Source organism: Ranitomeya variabilis, chromosome 6 (assembly GCF_051348905.1).
Source record: "Ranitomeya variabilis isolate aRanVar5 chromosome 6, aRanVar5.hap1, whole genome shotgun sequence".
Classification (NCBI taxonomy): domain Eukaryota; kingdom Metazoa; phylum Chordata; class Amphibia; order Anura; family Dendrobatidae; genus Ranitomeya; species Ranitomeya variabilis.
Genome location: NC_135237.1, coordinates 40,465,009 through 40,486,386, shown reverse-complemented (window position 1 = coordinate 40,486,386; position 21,378 = coordinate 40,465,009). Strand labels below are relative to the sequence as shown.

Sequence of the window (21,378 nt, the reverse complement as noted above, 5' to 3'; positions counted from 1 at the left end):
CCATCTGTCGGTGAAGAGAATCAGAAGGCCTCCAAACATATTAGACTGTTGGTGATCTCGCCGATATCAGTAGGCTTGGTCATCATTAATGTAAAGTTTATGGTGGAACCTAATGGACTCCTTTAAAGCTGGTCACAAAGCTACAATAAGTTTTGAAAACTGACCCAGTAAATGTAAACGGCACTGAATATGGTCGTAAGAGCCTACGAACCATTTCTCCTGAAGGCTCCTGGAAAAAACGAAGACCTCCCAGACCCCTAGAAGAGATGGCGGATCTCCAGTGCTCAACTGATACCAGAAGGTTTCTTGTGTTAGATGGAGCCTGACATCCAATTGCACATTTTGGGCACTTGGTTTTAAGGCATCAATGAAGCAGGGAATGGGCATAAAGGGGTGTTGCCTCTAAAATGAGCATAGCTGAAGACCCTCAAACACTTATATAGCTGTTGGCTGAATCATGGTTCCACCATTGGTTTCTTGCTTATCTCCCATCCAAAGGAGCATTTACTAAGGCAGCGGCTTTTCTCTTAGAGAAGCAAAGGATCGGCCGTCCAAAATCGGACATGCCAGATCTTTACGTCCCCCGAATCATCTGTTCAGGGCCCTCATATATTGTGCTGTTGTCTGAACCCATCGATATCAGTATTAGTCTAGGAAAAGGCCATAGGACGGATCGGCAAAGCAAGAGTGTGACTGTAATAGGGGTCCAGTGTTAGGGCTCATGCAGACGTCCATGCCAATGGGTCCAAGAGCGGACTGCTAATGTACGGCCGCGGCTCTCCCAACCCAACCGTGACAGCTTCGAATGTTTCTATGAGGCTGGCCAGTCCATATATTGCTGTCCAAGATCAGAACGAAATCCACTGACGTCTGCAGGAGCCCTTAGGGGGTCCGACTCATCCCAGACATTCCCCTGCAGACCACTAATTTACCATTATCATATAATTCAGGGTTACACAATACAAGATGAAGAATTGAGATACGACGCAGATCATATTTCTAAAGATTTATTTAAAGCACTGACAGGTTGCCTGGAAGTAAAAAGCTTTTTTTCTTGGGAATTGTATAAACAGTATTGCAGCACAAGATATTGCTATTAAGTTTTCTTTGTAAACTAGACTGAAGTGAAACCACCGTCGTTCACAAGTAAGACGTCACTCTGCAAAACCCCCAAAAGACTAATCCCCCTCTACAGCAGGCTCAGGCAACCTATAGTTCTCCAGCTGCGAAGGAACTAGAAATCCCAGCATGCCCTAACAGTTGGACAGCTACATGTTGCCACCTCCGCTTCTGAAGGAAGTCTATCCTCCCGCTCTTGAAGTAACAGCAAAAGGCACTTGAAAGCTGGTTTTCTTCAAAATGTGAACACAGGGGACAATATTATTTTGCTGGAATATCAGGAATACGTTCAGGTTTTAGTCCTCATAGTCATCATGGTGCTGGGAACTTTCATTAATGACCTATGAAAAGAAAATATCATTCAGGTTAAGTTGTATTGCACTCCAGAGCTGTATTCATAATTCTGCTGGTTGCTGTAAACAAGCACGCAAAGCACCAGCTGCCCACTGAGGGTAAAGCACATTAATTGTACAAACTGTGCAAAAAGAAAACCTTATAAACCTGATAGGTTTATACTAACACTATAACTTCCCTTCTATGTCAGGATTAAAGGGAATATGTCAGCAGATTTTGCTATGTAATCTAAGAGCAGTATGATGTATTGGCAGAGATGAGACTCTGATTCCAGGGATGTGTCACTTACTGGGCTGTGCTGTTGTTTTAGTAAAATCAGTTTTTTTTCAGCATGAGATTATCACTAGATAACTCTGCCCGCCTATGCACAGTGTACTCAAAAACTGCCAATCAGTGGTGTGGGCGGGGTTATACACAGCTCAGCATTCAGAGAACTGCAAGATCTGCTGCAGAGAAAACTGGGATTTTAGCACAACTGCACCAAGCAGCCCAGTAGGGGATACATCACTGGAATAAGGCTCTCTTGCCTTTTTTTATGCTTCTTTCTGATTACACAGCGAAGACCTGCTCACAGATTCCCCTTTATGGGAGAAGAAACTTTTCTAGTACAGTAAAGACCTGGATACGTTTCCAAAATTTTTTAGCTGAAATTAACCCTGATGATTTACCTATACTTAAACACTGCTTCCAGGTATACCTATTCAATGGAAGCACCAATTTATGAACCCCACTGAACTCACTGTCAGACATGGGGTCATTGTATACTGCACCACCATTGCACCTTTGCAATTTCCTATAAACCACTGGATTTAGTTATTAGAAAATCCATATTGGCACACCCCAAAACACTAGCGTCCCACATTGATATCGCTCTGGGTGCATAATATAAGTCTCCAGGGTATACAAAATTTACAGCATACACCTACCTGACCATCTCTGGTCTCCACAGTCTTGATCAAGAGTGTTCTTTTAGAGTGGGATTCTGACGCTGGGTGGGAGTCCAGGTTACTTTCTGCAAAACAAATGTATTTTCGTATATGTCAGGAGAAAGGTTATAATAACAGTGGAAATAAACAAAAGTACAACTAGAAAATACTGCTACTGAAAACAATAAACTGCATAGTTGTTCAATACAGTTGTACAGTCTGTACTTGTAAAACTTCTGTACAGCTAGAAAAAAATCTGTAGAACGGGACTGTGGGGAGGTATAGTACAGGACTGGGGGGGAGATATAGCATATGACTGTGGAGAGAGATATAGTACAGGACTGCGGGGAGGTATAGTACAGGACTGCGGGGAGGTATAGTACAGGACTGTGGGGAGGTATAGTACAGGACTGGGGGGGAGATATAGCACATGACTGTGGAGAGAGATATAGTACAGGACTGCGGGGAGGTATAGTACAGGACTGGGCGGAGATATAGCACATGACTGTGGAGAGAGATATAGTACAGGACTGCGGGGAGGTATAGTACATGACTGCGGGGAGGTATAATACAGGACTGTGGGGAGGTATAGTACAGGACTGGGGGGGAGATATAGCACATGACTGTGGAGAGAGATAGAGTACAGGACTGCGGGGAGGTATAGTACAGGACTGGGCGGAGATATAGCACATGACTGGAGAGAGATATAGTACAGGACTGCGGGGAGGTATAGTACATGACTGCGGGGAGGTATAATACAGGACTGTGGGGAGGTATAGTACAGGACTGGGGGGGAGATATAGCACATGACTGTGGAGAGAGATATAGTACAGGACTGCGGGGAGGTATAGTACAGGACTGCGGGGAGGTATAGTACAGGACTGCGGGGAGCTATAGTACAGGACTGTGGGGAGATATAGTACAGGACTGTGGGGATGTATAGTACAGGACTGCGGGGAGGTATAGTACAGGACTGCGGGGAGGTATAGTACAGGACTGCGGGGAGGTATAGTACAGGACTGCGGGGAGGTATAGTACAGGACTGTGGGGAGGGGCAGCACGGTGGCGCAGTGGTTAGCACTGCAGCCTTGCAGCGCTGGAGTCCCCACTAAGGACAACATCTGCAAAGAGTTTGTATGTTCTCTCCGTGTTTGCGTGGGTTTCCTCCGGGTACTCCGGTTTCCTCCCACATTCCAAAGATATACTGATAGGGAATTTAGATTGTGAGCCCCAACAGGGATAGCGATGATAATGTGTGCAAACTGTAAAGTGCTGCGGAATATGTTAGCGCTATATAAAAATAAAGATTATTATTATTATTAGATATAGTACAGGACTGCGCTGATGTATAGTACAGGACTGCGGGGATGTATAGTACAGGACTGCAGGGAGGTATAGTACAGGACTGCAGGGAGGTATAGTACAGGACTGCCGGGAGATATAGTACAGGGCTGTGGGATGTATAATACAGGACTGCAGGGAGGTATAGTACAGGACTGTGGGGAGGTATAGTACAGCATTGTTGGGAGATATAATACAGGACTGCAGGGAGATATAGTACAAGACTGTGGGGAGGTATAGTACAAGAATTTGAGGATGAATAGTACAGGACTGTGGGGAGGTATAGTACAGGACTCCAGGGAGGTATAGTACGGTACCATGGGGAGGTAAAGTACAGGACTGCGGGGAGATATAGTACAGGAGTGTGGGGAGATATAGTACAGGACTGTGGGGAGGTATAGTACAGCATTGTTGGGAGATATAGTACAGGACTGTGGGGAGGTATACTACAAGACTGTGGGGAGGTATAGTACAGGAATTTGGGGAGGTATAGTACAGGACTGCTGGAAAATGTAGTACAGGACTGTGGGGAGATATAGTACAGGACTGTGGGGAGGTATAGTACAGGACTGCGGGGAGATGTAGTACAGAACTGTGGGGAGATATAGTACAGGACTGTGGGGAGGCATAGTACAGGACTATGAGGAGGTGTAGTACAGGACTATGGGGAGGTGTAGTACAGGACTGCGGGGAGATGTAGTACAGAACTGTGGGGAGATATAGTACAGAACTGTGGGGAGATATAGTACAGGACTATGGGAGGTATAGTACAGGACTGCGGGGAGGTACAGTACAGGACTCTGGGGGGATATAGTACAGGACTGCAGGAATGTATAGTACAGGACTGTGGGGAGATATAGTACAGGACTGTGGGGAGATATAGTGTTGTGATCCTAATGGCAGAGGATCTCAGGGTCTTCAGCAAAGTCTGCAAACATAAAAACTAGCTCTTAGGGAGGTGGTAACTGAGCTGACCACATACCTGATCCTAGCCCACAACTAATAGCAGCCGGGGAACGTACCTACGTTGGTTCTAGACGTCTCGCGCCAGCCGGAGATCTAACTAACCCTTTCAGAGAAAATACAGACCTCACTTGCCTCCAGAGAAAGGTACCCCAAAGTAGATACAGGCCCCCAACAAATAATAACGGTGAGTTAAGAGGAAAGGACAAACGTAAGTATGAACTAGATTCAGCAAAGAGAGGCCCACTAAATAATAGCAGAAATATAGAAAGCGGACTTATGTGGTCAGCGAAAAACCCTACAAAAATATCCACGCTGAATATCCAAGAACCCCCGTACCGACTAACGGTATGGGGGGAGAATATCAGCCCCCTTAGAGCTTCCAGCAAAATCAGGAATCACATTATGAACAAGCTGGACAAAAAACAGAATAATACAAATAAACAAAAAACAAGAAAGCAGGACTTAGCTTATGTTGCAAAAATCAGGACCAGTAGACAAGAGCAACCAGACAAGGACTGATTACATGGATGCCAGGCAATGGACTAAGACTCCAGGAAGTTTAAATAGGAACACCCAGAGTCTTAACGAACCAGGTGACTACCAACCTGGGGAAAGAGTATCCAAGAGCCATACCACGAGTGACCACCAGAGGGAGCCAAAAAATATAGTTCATAACAGTATAGTACAGGACTGTGGGGAAGAATAGTACAGGACTGTGGGGAAGAATAGTACAGGACTGTGGGGAGATATAGTACAGGACTGTGGGGAGATATAGTACAGGACTGTGGGGAGATATAGTACAGAACCGTGGGGAGGTATAGTACAGGATTGTGGGGAGATGTAGTACAGGACTGTGGGGAGGTATAGTACAGCACTGTGGGGAGGTATAGTACAAAATTGTTGGGAGATATAGTACAGGACTGTGGGGAGGTATAGTACAAGACTGTGGGGAGGTATATTACAGGAATTTGGGGAGGTATAGTACAGGACTGTTGGGAGGTATAGTACAGGAATGTGGGGAGGTATAGTACAGGACTGTTGGGAGCTATAGTACAGGAATGTGTGGAGGTATAGTACAGGACTGTGGGGAGATATAGTACAGGACTGTGATGAGGTATAGTACAGGACTCCAGGGAGGTATAGTACAGGTGTGTGAGGCGGTATAGTGCAGGACCACGGGGAGGTATAGTACAGGACAGTTGGGAGGCATAGTTCAGGACAGTGGGGAGGCATAGTACAGATCTGTGGAGAGGTATAGTAAAGGACTGTGGGGAGGTATAGTGCAGGACTATGGGGAGGTATAGTGCAGGACCATGGGGAGCTATAGTAAAGGACTGTGGGGATTTATAGTGCAGGGCTATGGGAGGTATAGTGCAGCAGGACTGTGGGGAGGTATAGTACAGGACTGTGGGGAGGTATAGTACAGGGATATGAGAAATATAATACAGGACCATGGGGAGGTATAGTACAGGACCATGGTGAGGTAGAGTATAGGACTGTGGGGAGGTATAGAACAGGATGGTGAGGAGTTATATTACAGGACTGTGGGAAGGTATAGTACAGGGCTATGTGGGAAGGTATAGTACAGGGCTATGGGGAGGTATAGTACAGGACTGTGGGGAGGTATAGTAAAGGGCTACATAAGGTATAGTACAGGACCATGGGAAGGTATAGTACAGGACTGCAGGGAGATATAGCACAGGACTGAAGTGGTATGCTGGTATGAATCTACTGTAGAAAAGTGAAAATTGTCCTGTCAACACTGCAGTTATCAGCCCACAATATACTGTTTATTTCCATGAATGGAGAGGACCATCTACCAGACACCTCCAGCATTGCTCCTCTATAATAAAAATGGAAGATCATCTAAAACATCTTCCCACATCACATAAACATATCCTCCCTCATAATGGAACCGCATATACCCAAGTGACAGAAACTTCCACAAAATGCATTATCACTTTTGAACTTTTATAGAAAATAATATTTACCTCTCAAGCTCATGCTGGAGAAAGAATGGACTGGAATAGTAATTCTGCAAAAAAAAAATAATAATAATAATAATAATGAGTCCGATTTGTACAGTACATAATAAAGATATGTGTGATCCAGATGCCACTACAGATCTCCTGTTACCTGCTCTCCTCTCCTTCCAGCAGTTTTCTGTAAGTTGCAATTTCAATATCGAGCGCCATCTTCACGTTCAGCAGATCCTGGTACTCGCGCAGGTGGCGAGCCATCTCCTCCTTCATGTTGTGAATCTCCTCTTGCAGACGGTTAATAGTGTCCTGGTAGTTAGCAGCTTCGAGGGCGAAGTTCTCTTCCATTTCACGCATTTGGCGGTCGTAGGATTCATTCTGGAACACAACAACAATTCACTGAATGACCGTGATAACAGAATATTAGACAATTGTTGTTCATTTCACAATAACTTTTTTTTTTTGTCTTTTGCAGGACGAGTTGTAGTTTTGTATGGTACTATTTAGTCTAAATAATGTACTGAAAATTGGTAAGAAAATTCCAATGTTTGATGAAATGGTGAAAAAAATGCAATTCTCCATTTTGGGTGGGAAATTTGCCTTTACAGCTGAGCAGTGGGGATCTTTAGCAGACCCCCGGATGTCATTGTAACCCATCAGTAGCCAGCGATCACTTAGTGGGAGCAGACAGTAGGCGATGCGCTAGGACACTGGTGCTTGTTCCATTTAAACCTTGCTGTCAGAGATTGACAGTGGCATGTAAATGGTTAACAGCAGCAACCAGAATGGCAGCGACTTTCAGTGACAGATGCTGGCTATTTAGTATAGTCAGTACCTGCCGTGTGTGGTGGAAAGTCAACTCCTGAGCCCCCTCCATAAGTGAGGACCCCTTCCCAGGACGCGAATAACACGTCCATGTGCGAGAAGGGGTTAAGATTGCTTGCAAGGTTACTTTATTTTGCACTTCAGTGGCGATGGAACAGTAAAAATGGTTTCATGCAATAGATATAATGCATTATATTACTTACAGATCCTTTCATTGCATCAATCTCACAGGTCAGGGCCTGGATCTGTCTGCGGTAGTCATTAGTCTCCTGCTTAGCTTGACGCAAGGCATCATTGTTGCGGTTAGCAGCTTCAGACAGGTCAGCAAACTGCAGAAATAAAAAAGTTTAGTAATTTAAAGCCTAGCTGTCATTTCAGGCAACAGTTCACAATAGGGTGTTGTGTGTGTCTTGAAGAATTATACTATTTTTGGGCCATTATGTTACTTGTATCCTGTTTTCCCACAGACTCCATCTTTAATATTCAGTTGTCTCTGAGCTGGTGGGTGCAGACTAACTGCTATAATGTCACTCATACACTGACATGATGCATTCTTGCACTCCCTGATATGTAGCTGTGGCATGGAAAGGACATTATACAGTAGTACTGAACAGTGTAGCTGTAAATCCAGCTCTTAAGTGAAATGAACACCGCACTGCTACATAGGTCTGTCTGTGTCTGTGCCTCTCTTTCAGCCTTTTTCTCACTCTGCTCCCTCCTTCCTCTACAAATCGCTCCTCTTCATAGTCCTCAATAGGCAACTGTAATCTGATCCCTCAGTGAACTGGAAGTCCATCTTGTACTGGCCAATATGGATTTTAGTTATTTTTTTTAAAGTTAATGATGAGTTCAGGAGGCAAAGGGAAGAAGTGGCTCATAAGTGGAGAAAGAGGCACATTTCTCTGCTATGATATTTTACAAGTTTCTCATATTCACTTGTACTATAAACTTATGCCAAGTTTGTTGAAGCGACATTGACTATTTACGATAAAAAGTCAATGACAGCTACACGCTGTCATGCAATTAATGAAGTTTTGTACTATTAGTGCACATGGATATCATAGGACTGATCTTATGGTCTGTACCCTCTGAATAAGTGAGTGCAGATGTCTTTGGACCCTTCATATATTACCGTACATAGGAAATCTCATCTCATGTATTTCGTAACTCGTGTATTTCCCCTCTTACCTTGGACTTGTACCATTCTTCTGCGTCTTGCAGGTTCTTAGAGGCAACATTCTCATACTGCTGGCGGACATCGCGCAGAGCGGATGTGAGGTCTGGTTTGGCGACATCCATTTCGATTTGGACATGTTGTTCCTGGAGTTGAGCTTGAAGTTCTCGGATTTCCTGAGGAAAACAATAAAGAAGTGTTAGAAATTCAATAAATGTATATGATATCCCGAGTGGGTTGACATAGCTTTGGGTTTCCTTGATGGAACCAGTGAAGTCACCATATCTGAGATGACATCATTTAGTCTCCACAGCTACTCTCCATTAGTTGGTAGAGTTGAGCAAAACAATTTGCAGGACCCTGGTCTAGCAGTCACTTTGGTAGGCCCATGGCCACCAGACCAATGCCCTGTGAACCTTCTCCTACCTGTTAGTACCGTTTCTGATTAGTAAGCCTGTGCGATGTCGTGCATATATCATGCCACAATTATGACAGCAGGCCGGGCCTACTAATTAGATGAGACACCAAGGAACGTAACAAACAGGACGAGGTTTGCAAGGCTTTGGTCTGGAGGCCAATTGTTGCTCAACTCCTAAAAACAGAAGATCAGGTATGGTAATACTCCACACTCTGATAATTATTTCATCAAACATCGACATTGGGAGAAGGTTTGGACACCACCATATCCATTAGATGATTGGCCGGTTTACCCAAAATTGGCATTCATCTAATGTGTTTGGTCACCGATGGAAAGTATCACTTAGGTTCGGAGGTGTTAATAATCCGAGAGACCTGGAAATTTAGCTATGATCATTTTGATGATATCTGAGGACCACAAGGTGAAAAAAAGACCTGATGAGGACCACACCGTAAAATAGACAGCAGAGAAAAATGAGTGGAATATTAAAGAAATAACAGCTATGGATATGCCACAAGCTGTAAGACTGTAAAAGGGACAGTAGTCTTCACGGAAGTCCATTCTAGACCAAAGAAACCTACTTTTGTCTCCTTGCCACAAGACCACGGATAACTTTTTGTATTCTCAGTAGAAATATACTTTTTTACTTTGAATGGTCCAATATATCACAGATTACATCACATTTATCCTGCAGATGCCTAACGTAAAGTACGGTCCATGCCTCTTGAAGATTTTTTTGGATGGGACTTACCTCATCGTGTAACTTCTTCAGGAAAATGATTTCTTCTTGGAGAGATTCCAGTTTGCGTTCCAAGTCGATACGAGCCAGACTTGCATTGTCTACATCCTGCAAGGAAGAAATAAAAAGTTGGCTTTACAGACTTCAGATATTTATAGGTTTGATTGAGGTCTTCTTCATCAAGGTACAACTCTGGGGTGAAGACTCCACCCTCGGCAATCACTAGTAGTCAGTCTGGTTTATCTCTTCATTTTGGTCAACTAGATGGGGCGGTGGCAGAGTGCAGCAATATTATGAGACTTTGAAGACCTTTTAGGGCACCTGTTTCTTCTCCCAACATGTCTGTTAAGTAAATAATTGCATTTCCCAATAAATAACAAATCTGGAACATCTTTTCTACTATTCTTCCTGTCACTCCTGGAAATGTATGTGTAAAGTGGATTTGACCAATACCCTTGTCAACGGGATGTATCAGCACTTATTGGACGCTGTCAGAATTTTTATAGACCCATCTCATTGACGAGGGCGATTGTAACAAAAAGGGGGCTAATTTATTTATTATTTTGAAGGAGGAAGCAAAGGATCAAAAAGGTGAAAAATAAATCCAACCTATAGTCAGAGGAAGGCGCTCATATAAATGGGATTCCCCACTAAAAAGGTCTAATGGTTTATGGCAGGTGGAAGCAACCTCTGACGCCCCAGCCATGGTGACAATTCAACTCCTGGCATGCTGGTAGTTGTAGTTTCTCAACAGCTGGAGGGCGCAGGTTGCTGTCTTGGACTGCTGCCAGATTGTAGAGAAGGGTTCTCCCAGTGCTCCTCCAACGTCACCATAACTTAAGGTAACGTAACCAAGAACATAAACCATCATCTTCCTGAGAAGAAGACATTGCTGCTTTCTGGAGATTTCTATACAAATATTCTGCAAATATGACCAGTATCTACATCTTCAAATGCATCTTCAAAGGATGGAGAGCGACGCATTATCTGTTATGTGCAAATTTCAGCCATTACCTTCTGAACATAAATACAGAGCGATGGCTTTATAGCTTTCAATGAATAGTCACTAACTATGTGCTGTCTCTATGAGACCCCCACACCAATGTGTTACTGGCTTTACTCATGTCAATAAGTCTTTATGAAAGACCACAACTCAAAGACCCCCAGTGTGTGGACAACTGCTATGGCAACCAAATGTATCACTGACTAATCTCCCATTGTATTACTGACCGCTCCTCAAATAATGGAGCTCTGTGCTACGGCTATGGCTGTTATCACTGTGTAAGAGGGTGGACAAGGAGTCCTGTCCCACTCATGAAGACGTTGTGGCAGTTGTGCTGAAAGTTATTTTGTGTGGTAATGTTTGTTCACATTATAAAAATGATTTTTATCCTTACGACTGTTGTGTGTGTCAAGGTCCTGCAGGGTTAACTGCAAGGCTGTCCCCTGGGAGTGGCGGAAGGTGGACCTATAGGGGAACCAGTGCGAAGGCCCCACTCCCAGAGGACGTCCTTACAGTTAACTCTGCCAAGATGTCTTCATGAGGAGGACAGGACTCATTGTCCACCCTCTTACAACTAGATAGATAGATAGATAGATAGATAGATAGATAGAAGACAGATAGATAATAGATAGAAGATAGATAGATAGATGATAGTGATAGATAGATAGATAGATAGATAGATAGATAGATAGATAGATAGATAGATAGATAGATAGATAGATAGATAATAGAGCTTTTTGTAATCCCCTTACATTTTAGTGAGATCTCATTTCTATTGCGGTTTTACATCAGAAGGATTTCCTCACCGCTATATTAGAAAAGTCTGTTTGGGGTAAGTAGATAGTGGATGTGTGTAAAGTATGTCACACTGCCCCTCCATAAGGGTCTGACTGGACAGCCTCAAGCCCAGCAGGACGCAGAATGGACTGATGGTTACGCGCGCTCTCTATCATAAGGCTAGAACCCGCGACCTCCTCCAGAGGATCCTAGTTTTCTTTATTGGACCGCACCAGTCCCATCTGCCTCTATCCAGACCATCTCTGCATATGTTCAAGGCCAGACAAGGGGACAGGAAATAAGTAGTCCAGGCTTGGGTGATGCAAAAAAAACCTTTTATTCTGCCATAAAAGATGCAATGCTTCGACCATCTGCAGTCTTATAAGGTAAGATAGGGGGGGACCGGAGTCCCGATGGTGCTCTCTCGAATATCTATATTGTTGTTTGCACCACTTTGCATCCTGAAAAAGACCCATATTAGGCCAAAACGTTGCATCCCGTATGGCAGAATGGAAGTTGTTTTTTTGTAATCACCCAAACCCGGATGCTGTCTACTACTTTCTAGTTTTACATATTTCGAAGTGACCTCCTTGAGATTTGGGGTAAAAATACCCAGTTTCTTACTAATCCAAGATGAGTGCTGGGGGCAAAGTTTTCTTACTCTTGATCTCATAGGAAACGTCAGAGCTCCTTCTTTACATCTCCATGATGTACATTAGTTTCTGGGATGCTAGGAGTTCTAGTCACACGGCCACGTTTTCCATTTACAGTGAAAAAAAAAAAAAATTCTGCTTTGAATTGAAAAAGGGTTAAGCGCTGCTGTGGGTGGGACGCGTTGGCACATCAGCTATCTCCGGATTGCACAACTTTATTTTTATTTTTTTTCACCCGCGTGATCATTAGCTGCTTAACAGGAAAGTTATGTAATGCACAAGGACTACTTCCTGCACAAAAATCATATGATACAAACAATATATGTATATATTTTTTTTTCATGGCCGTCTAATCAAATGAATAGAAGAATTTCCTTTGCATCCCACACATAATAAAATGCTGCGAGCAACAAAACCCTACAATAATCCCACAGAGCGAGCTTTTCTTCCAGGCTATTGGTCTGGTTCCCACATTCCTTGATGAAGGCGTGAGAAAGCAGCAGCGCTCGTCAGGAAAGGAAACAGATGGGCCCTTTGCTCTATGGCTGCAGTGTAAAACACTTTTGTGCCGGGCCATGCCGAGGGGACGCCTCTTTGTGTAAAGGAATGGGCGATGGGAGTTAAGACACAGACTGAGGACCCTTGGATCACACAAGTGGTGGCCATTGTGTGCAGTCCTCTAGGAACTGAATGCTTAGGGCTCGTGAATCCTGCGGCGGGGCAACTTCAGACCATGGAAGACTAAACTAGACTTGTTAGACTATCTGATAGAGTTATGAGCCTCTTAATGAATGGCTCCCATAGAGGGGAGGACTGTCACGCCCTCTCTATGAGCCCGAGCCGCTCAGTATTAGTGGACCACGTGGAATTGACTCATCCTTATATTACATGGAAAAGATAAAATGTCCAGATCCACAGTAATCACTTCAATGAGGGGACTGTATCATTCATAAAAAGGTTTTTCATGATGAATAAATAATTTGCTTAAATATGTTTGTTTTTTTTCAATCTGGTATAAACGCCGCTGTTCTCCTGAATCCGGCGATGTTTTCCTTGTGTTTCTGCGCCTCTCCGTTCCTGAGATATGGCCCTTTCTCCTGTGTATATAAAACTAGTCTTGTTAATCAAGTGGGTGTGGTCCTCCACTCATCTGTGGGCGTTTTCTCGAGGACCACACCCACTTGACTAACAAGACTAGTTTCGTATTCAAGGAAGAGAGAGCCGTATCTCAGGAACAGAGAGGCGCAGGAACACAAGAAAAACATCACCGGATTCAGGAGAACAGTAGCATTTACATCAGATAAAGCATTACATATTTATGACAATTTTTTTTTTTTACCATAAAGACATTTTTATGAATGAAACAGGCATTGGGGTAATTACTGTGGATCTGGATTCTAAATTTGCAACCTCTGTTACGTGTGATGTTACATTTTACCTTTTCCAGGTCCTTTTGTTAAGGAGCAAAACAGGAAAATTCAATGACGGGCCTGAAGAGGCGGAGCTTGATAGGCATTCTCTCATTGGTGTGTATGGAATCCTTGTGACATGCCCCGCCCACTAAAGAATAGTCTCTCTATATATATACATATAATTTTTCACTTTTGACAGGAGTGTAAAGGGAACATATCACTGCCATAGGGGGCTTGTATTCAGATCTATCAGTTCGTGGGTGTGACAGCCGAGATCTCAGAGTCCTGCTGCAAGTTTCATGCAGAACTAAGCATTTATTTGAATGGGGTTATTTTGAGGGGCGCACACATGGATTTTTCCAAGCCCCATTCACATGATTTCTGCAATGCGGGAATTTGCTGTTATACAAAATTTCTATTCTTTTATGCAAAATTGGCAAAAAAAGGGAAAAAAAAATTGTAATTTGACATCACGCTGGCTTTTTTCATTTCTACAAAAAAACTTATTAAAGTTACATTAATCATCAACTAAATATTTGACAGTAGAGTTGAACACAAGCTATTGTTCTCTATTATCGGCGACTCATGATATGCTTCTAAAAAGTGTAAAAAATAAATAAATAAATAAATCCCTTCTCCCCGGGTTTCTTTAAACTGTATCTCCAGTGTTAAGAAGCACCGGAAATATTATACATGGGCGACTAATATTAGCGGCATTTTGTATAAGCCGACGACTAGCGTTACGTCTCCTTTAAATATTTAATTGATACAGTTGGCCACTAGGGGGCACAGGAGAGAAAAGCCTCATGGTGCCAACAGGAAAGAAGGGGGCGTCAGTCAGCGTTTCCTGGGGGTTGTTTTTGAGTATCGCATCTGCAAAGCCACAAACCTGTCGGAATGACTGAAGATTGCTCTCGGCTTCTTCTTTCTGAATCATTTCATCTTGCAGCCTACAAGCAAAAAAAAAGATAATAAATGTAATCCTATAAAAATAAAATAAGAGACCCGCCACCATAAAAGAATATAGTGTAACCAAATTGATCATTTTTATCCTATAAGGAATGAAAGAAGATACCCCCCCAATCAAAATAAGAATATTTCCTAAAAAGAGGTTAAGTCAGCTACCAGAAAGTCACATCTAAAAGTTATAAAGACTCATAATCCTACAGATCTAGCAGAGTTGACTTAGTTAATGTTGACTTTGTCATCCTGGAATGTGTTTTACATAGGGCTGCAACTACATTTTGCATAGTAATATCTAATAATGTCTCCAGAACATTGCACCTAATGAAATTAATTCTAATAATTATCTTATAGGATATTAATTAATAATTGTGTTACCCCGTATATATAAAACTTTCCCCGTTCCCACCACCATGCTGCAAGCTAGGCCCCTATCCCAATTCTGACCTGCCACACCCATCCAGCCGTGGACCCACAGACCAGACTCTTTTGTAGCCAAGATCTCGCTCTCTTTTTCGCTTGCCTCGGGCACCGCCACTAGGATCCCAGACCTAATATTATCCTGCATGGCTGGAGTTTTTCATCTTTTTTTGTTTGGACCAGCAATCTAAACACTGATGGATAAAGTGCCCCCTTGTTCCAAGCCAAAAAAAACATTAACCCTAACGGTCAACGCCGGCCTGACCTACATACTTCAACAACTTCTCTTGGCAAGAAACTTTTTCTCTTTTTTGAAGGCCACATGTTTAAGAAAACGAGTCATTCTGAAAACTTGGTGAAGCAAATTTAGGAAGAAAAAAGAACCCCAATCATACTGGAGAAAGTAACCATTGAGTGGTGAAGCAAGGAACTTACACAACAGATTGGGGAAAGTTTAAGCTTCAAGAATAAACTTTAGACCTGACTATTCACTCTAAGCAACGATCATCGAGCTACGACTTGCCGACTTTGGACGCATCAAACCAAGAGAGCAATCACCGGAGAAGGACATCATGGTCGGAAGAATGGGAGGAACGAGGAGAAGGAAGAATAGAAAGAACAAGTCGAAGGAAGAATAGGAGGAATAAGGTGAAGGTAGATCGGTAACCTGATGGCTTGATACTGTCAAGATAATGGTGGAGAAGACCCTGGTGGACCTATCTAGGCTTGCACATAATCAATCTTCCTACTTATAGTTTATCCACCATCAAGTCGCCGTGGCTCAAGATTGAGACGAAGGCTGTTAAATAAATACATTTAGACAAAGGATGTTTTCAATGTTGCATAATTCAATGGCAAGAAACTTACTTTTCTCTGAGTCTTTGCAGATCATCTCCCAGGTTGTCTCTGTCCACTTCCACCCTGGCTTTCTCGTTAGTGAGAAGATCCACTTGCCTCCTGAGGTCCCTCATTTCTTCTTCGTACAGGTCGCCCACCCTGGAGGTCCCCTTTCCTTTCAGTTGTTCTAATTCAGCCAAAAGTATCTTGTTCTGCTGCTCCAGGAACCGAACTTTGTCAATGAAGTTGGCAAACCTGTCATTGAGCTCCTGCATCTCAGCCTTCTCGTTGGTCCTGTTGGCTTTGAACTCCAAGTTGATGGCATCTGCCAGGGAGAAGTCTACACTATCTGTTAGCCTGGCTGGAGGAAGGCTGCTCCTCAGCCTGACAGAGGAAGACTTGGTTAGAGTAGCTGGGGAAGAAGAGGTTGTGTAGACCACTCTGCTGGTGAGACCACCACCACTGCTGTATCCAGGGCGGTAGGCATTGCCCAGGGTGTACCTGTTGCTGGAGGTGGCATAACGGCTTCCAGAAGAGCTGGATCTGGGGTTCCCCCCAAAGAGCCTCTTGTATGAAGACTTGGTACTCATGGTGAGCAGATATTCCTTGGTATGAGGTGGCAATGCAGGCTGCAGTGGTCCCCTGTGCAGACCAGTCAGTGCTTCAGCAGGAGACAGAACTGGCATGTAGACTGGCATTTATAGTGCAGATAACGGCACAGGGGTGAGGAGTGATGCCACAGGCGACCAATCAGCTGGGCCTCACGGGGACCTTCACTAATCCACAGCCAATAGAAGCTCGCAGGGCTGGACCTCAGAGCTGGAGCATCGTTATTTGTCTCCTGCCAGTGAGATCTCAACTTCTGCCAAACTTTTTTTTTTTTTAACTTCTAAAAGTTTTCAGAAGTTTCTTCCAACTTCTGCGTGCTATAAAGAAAAGCGCAGAAACCTTCTAAAAACAGGCTAGGGGCAATGGGACACAAAGAATATTTATTTCTGACACTGTAGAATGCAATAATGCCAGGGCATGCTGGCATTTGTAGTACTACAACAGCATCACTTTGGACTAATAGCTCAAGGATATTGCGGCAGGGTTGGCACCATAATTGACACTTAAGACTAATGGCACATGCTGAGATTTGTAGTTCCACAGCATTAAGCTTCATGATATGCAATATAAGTAACTGTTTCTAGAATGGTTTGTATATCTGTGGTTCAATTTGATGGGCATGCTGGCATTTGTAGTGCTACAACAGCATCACTTTGGACAAATAGTTCAAGGATGTTATACCAGGTATATGCAGGGTTGGCAGCTGCAGCTCCACCATAATTGATGCATAAGACTAATGGCACATGCTGGGATTTGTAGTTCCACAGCATTAAGCCTCATGATATGCAATACAAGTAACTGTTTCTAGAATGGATTATCTGTCGTTCAATTTGCTGGGCATGCTGGTATTTGTAGTGCACTGCAGCTGTTAGGAAGGCTACTTGACTAAGCTTGCCTCACCCCATTGTAAAATGGTGATGTCATATCCAGTCCCAAGTGTGTTCTTCGCCATAGCAACCCAGTATAACATGACAAAAAGTTTCCTCTTTTGAGATGAGTCCACCCCCCAACACTGGGGCTCCTGCCCCAGTAATGGGTTTTATCAGTCATCCCAATATGTAGATTTCAGTAACCACTGGGGGATGGATTTATTTTTTTGCAGGATGTGAAATTTAGGAACACAGGCAAATGCTGCTCTGCAGACAAAGGATCCCAGGCAAACCTAGCCCAGTGTGGGGATGGGTGGGAGCTGGGGGGATTCAGCAGCAGCAGAGTCCAGCCCCTGTCTGCCTCCATCCACAACCCATCCTCCCTACACATGAGAATTTCATTAGCCACATCCAGATGTAGCAGAGCTCAATCTCATTTAACTCTTTGGGAACCGAAGATTTTTGAGCAAAAAGATTTTCTTTCTGTGTTAATTCTATTATGTACATGGATGTGCCATGAAAGTGTCATTTTCTCGTATGTGGAAAAATTAAAAAGAAAAAATTCTCCACCTTCTGCATTCTGTCAGTCTCAGAAAATCGAACTGCACTCGGATGTCATCCAAGTGCAGTCCGAGTTTTTTCATGGGCCCATTTACTTGTATTGCTGATTTTGATCCGACCCTCAGATCAAAATCGGACATATCTTTGCGGTTTTCCAAGGACCGAGATCACGGATATGGCATTGGCCCCATAGACTATCACAGTTACGAGCAATATACGTGAAAATCACGGATAACGCTCATATAAAAAATTGAATGTCTGAATGAAGCTCAATAATGAAAAAGAATGGCTAAGATTACTCACATTATTTTTCATATTTTTTCTCAGTTTTTTAAGTAAAAACAATATAGCATGTCTGTAGTTTATATTGTCGGCTTTTGGTATTTTTTTGCACTTTTTTTCCTAGGTCAGTGCTATTTTGAGGTAAGATGTTTTCCTTTTGGCTTCTCCATAGATCTGAAAAAGAAATGCATGTATGTCATGTGACAAAAGAAAAAGCCAGAAAAATAACTACAAAAAATTCAACTAATGCAGACCAGGGAATATTTGGTCCAAGCGCGATTCGACAAAACATCGGATCGCCCTCGGACCAATGTTATTCTATGGGGCCGTGCACATGTCCGATTTTTTTTCCTCGGACCGAGCCTGTCCAAGGAAAAATTGCAGCAAGCAGGAATTGCATCCTTAATCCTTATCTCCGTGGCTTTTTTTTTTCCAGTGTGAAAAAGAAAGAAAAAAAAAAAGATAAAGCTATGATTGTTTTTGATCCGAGTCAAGAATTAAATTTACCCCTTTGAAATCAATGGGGTCTGTGAAAAAAAAAAAAGAAAAACAGCACATGGAAGCCATCTGTGTGTCTTTTACTGATTAGGGGTTGGAGAAGTTTGTTTTTTTTTTTTTGCATATGAGACATTGATAGTAAAAATGGACATGCAGACCAAAAATGGATGAAAATCGGATCCAGCGCATTTAGGAAAAAACAACCCATTATTTGTCAAATACGAAAAAAGCAGATGTCTGAATGAGGCCTAAATCACATAAAAAAAGATTCTCTACTGTAAGTTTATCGGCAAAACACAAATGATACTTTGTAACGCCATTGGATGTGTAAATGACAAACTTAGCTCTGCCGTTCCCTCGTTTATTTGTGACAAACTCCGCTCTGCTGTACCTCTAGCCATTTTTTTTCAACATCAGAAAAAGCAGCAGACGTAGCGATTTCTTGGTAAAACCGTTACACAGACTGATTCGTGCTTTCAATGGTTAAGCCGGACGTTTCTGCATCTGGGTGACTTGACTTGAGGCGCGGCAGTCTTTTCTTGTGGGGACAGCCCTTCTCAGTCATTTCCTTCCTCCATTGTAGCGCGGGAAATCTAGGGAGGGTTTCCAAAAAGAAAAAACGACTTCTAAAATGTGCATCCAATACTTGCAGAGATTACTCCTTCCTCCCACAAGGTTTTATGGTCCAAGTCTGAGGCTAGAAATTTCCATGACTAATGAAGAGTAAGAATCCGGAGAGATGTAGCGGAGGAGAAAGAATCCGAATTCTGCATTTAATAGCTGACCTTTAGTAATTGGCTCAGTGAAAGCAAATCAAGTCAATTCACGCCAAGAAGCGGTGATAAATGCTAAGGAGATGAGAATGAAATGACTCCGCCATTAGGCTATGTGCACACGTCTTTTTCTGCCTGCAAAAGTGTCCCATAAAATGAACATAGTGCACAGCAATGTCAAAACGACCCTGCTGTGCGCGTGTTCCGTCTTATGTCACTTCTTTTAACACTTCAGGGTTCAGCATGTTCATTCTTCAGACGCCTTCCCCTTGGAAGCCACCGACTCTCTATACTTCATACTTTAGAGCCACCACAAGAACAACGGCAAGACCGCTTTAGGAAAATGACTTCTGGCGCCTTCACTTGGGAAAACCTGCTGGCTGCGCCAAGGTCTAAAAGACACCATGTGCACATAGCCTAAGAGCAGCACACTAGAGCTGGTGGAGGTCGGAAGGGCACCAAGGGGCACAGATTTGGAAGTAGCATTTGTTCTCTGGATCTGGTGCCAGATGGGAACCAAAGTGTTATCTGTCAAATGGACAGCTCTGGTGCTGCATATCGAATCCCATTCACTTCAATACGAGCTGAGCCACTGTACCCAAGAACAGCCAGTACACAGTGAATGGAGCTGTGCTGTTCAGGTTCTACACATTGTACAATTTGTGATCTGTAATCATGTGGGTGTCGTGTTGAACCCCTACCAATCTGATATTTATGACTAATCCTAAGGTGTCGTACTTACTCCTCTACAGGTTTGGGGCATTTACACATTATAGAGGGAGGTTCTTGCTGTACAGGACCTGGCCAGTCCTTCTGTTACATGGTCATCGGAATAAAAGGCATCCAGTGGAATGTAAGCCCAGCTCCAGTTTCTGAAGCCAAATCCATAATGAGCTTTTATCTTGATTTGCAATAGACTTGGCTAGTGGGTGACCGGGGAATATATTGCAATGGTCCTTTCTGTGTTGTAGCCATTGTGACAAAGTGCTGGAGGGGAGATACGTCTCACTGAGGCTATGAGCTTCAGTGATTTGAAACCTAGGAGTTTGCTCCAGCACACTATGTGTTGAGAGGGGTTAATCGGGCATTTTAAGGGCTGGGTTTTTGTGGACAATCATAGGTTGCCCACCTTATCTCCGCCCAAGGGTGTAGTCTGGGGTTTAAATAGAAGGCCTCCTGAGGCAGTCAGTGTTCAGTGTGTCCGGAGAGGCTAACTCCAGAGACGTGTTTGTTCTAACCTTAACCATGTGTTTTTGTTAACCCTGGGCAGGCAGATCCCCTCTATCACAAGGACTGTGCTTTGTGTTACCCACTTTGTTTTTCATGTGTTAGCCGAAAGGGCCATGTTTATTTTAACTTCTCCACGGTTTATGCCGCAATTATAATAAACCAGTGAAGATCTTAAAGAGCCAGTGTTCCCATGCCTACCTCCGGGCACAGCTGAGTGAGCCGATCTACCACACCATGTTGCGTTGGCTTCATATTATATCTCTTGATTTTGGGAGATGGTCAGAGCTGAGCAAATCTCCGGAGCTTTATCTCAGTCCCAGCATGTCCTCAGTGATGGTGACAATACAGCTCCTTGTTCTCCTCACAACTGTCACAAGGATCTCATTAGTTCCTGTTGGGGAGCTGACCTCTTTTTTTTTGTGGAGAATTTGCAAATAGATGAAGATCTAGGTTTGTCTTTCTATTGCTATAAAAAAAATCCAAAAATATTTGTGAACATTGTCAGGATGCGGCCATGATCCTGCAGCCGCTGCACACATAATTACAATAAGGGCATTCTGGACTACTACACACGGGGCCAAGGCTCCGGGAAGGAGAGTGCATGGTCAGATCACTTGCAATATAGTGATGCAAAGAGTAAGGGATGGATT

General features: G+C 43.4%; 1 protein-coding gene across 1 annotated transcript; it reads right to left on the bottom strand.

Annotated features, from left to right (window-relative positions):
- Window positions 1-991: 991 nt before the first annotated feature.
- Window positions 992-16,607, bottom strand: VIM (vimentin). The gene is made up of 9 exons (XM_077268303.1): window positions 15,937-16,607; window positions 14,576-14,636; window positions 9,854-9,949; window positions 8,699-8,860; window positions 7,714-7,839; window positions 6,843-7,063; window positions 6,698-6,741; window positions 2,400-2,485; window positions 992-1,460 (listed from the first exon to the last, which is right to left on the bottom strand). Exons 1-9 carry the CDS (start codon window positions 16,602-16,604, stop codon window positions 1,416-1,418), a joined length of 1,509 nt encoding a protein of 502 aa, XP_077124418.1. The 5' UTR covers window positions 16,605-16,607; the 3' UTR covers window positions 992-1,415.
- Window positions 16,608-21,378: the final 4,771 nt, after the last annotated feature.

What these genes read in the sequence shown, in the direction of transcription:
- VIM (XM_077268303.1), bottom strand. Translation starts at nt 16,604, where the DNA reads ATGCCAGTCTACATGCCAGTTCTGTCTCCTGCTGAAGCACTGACTGGT. An exon ending in TGAAGAAGTTACACGATGAG is followed by an intron (nt 8,861 to 9,853) that starts GTAAGTCCCATC and finishes TGTTTTCCTCAG; the next exon opens with GAAATCCGAGAACTTCAAGC. An exon ending in TTGATGCAATGAAAGGATCT is followed by an intron (nt 7,064 to 7,713) that starts GTAAGTAATATA and finishes GTTGTGTTCCAG; the next exon opens with AATGAATCCTACGACCGCCA.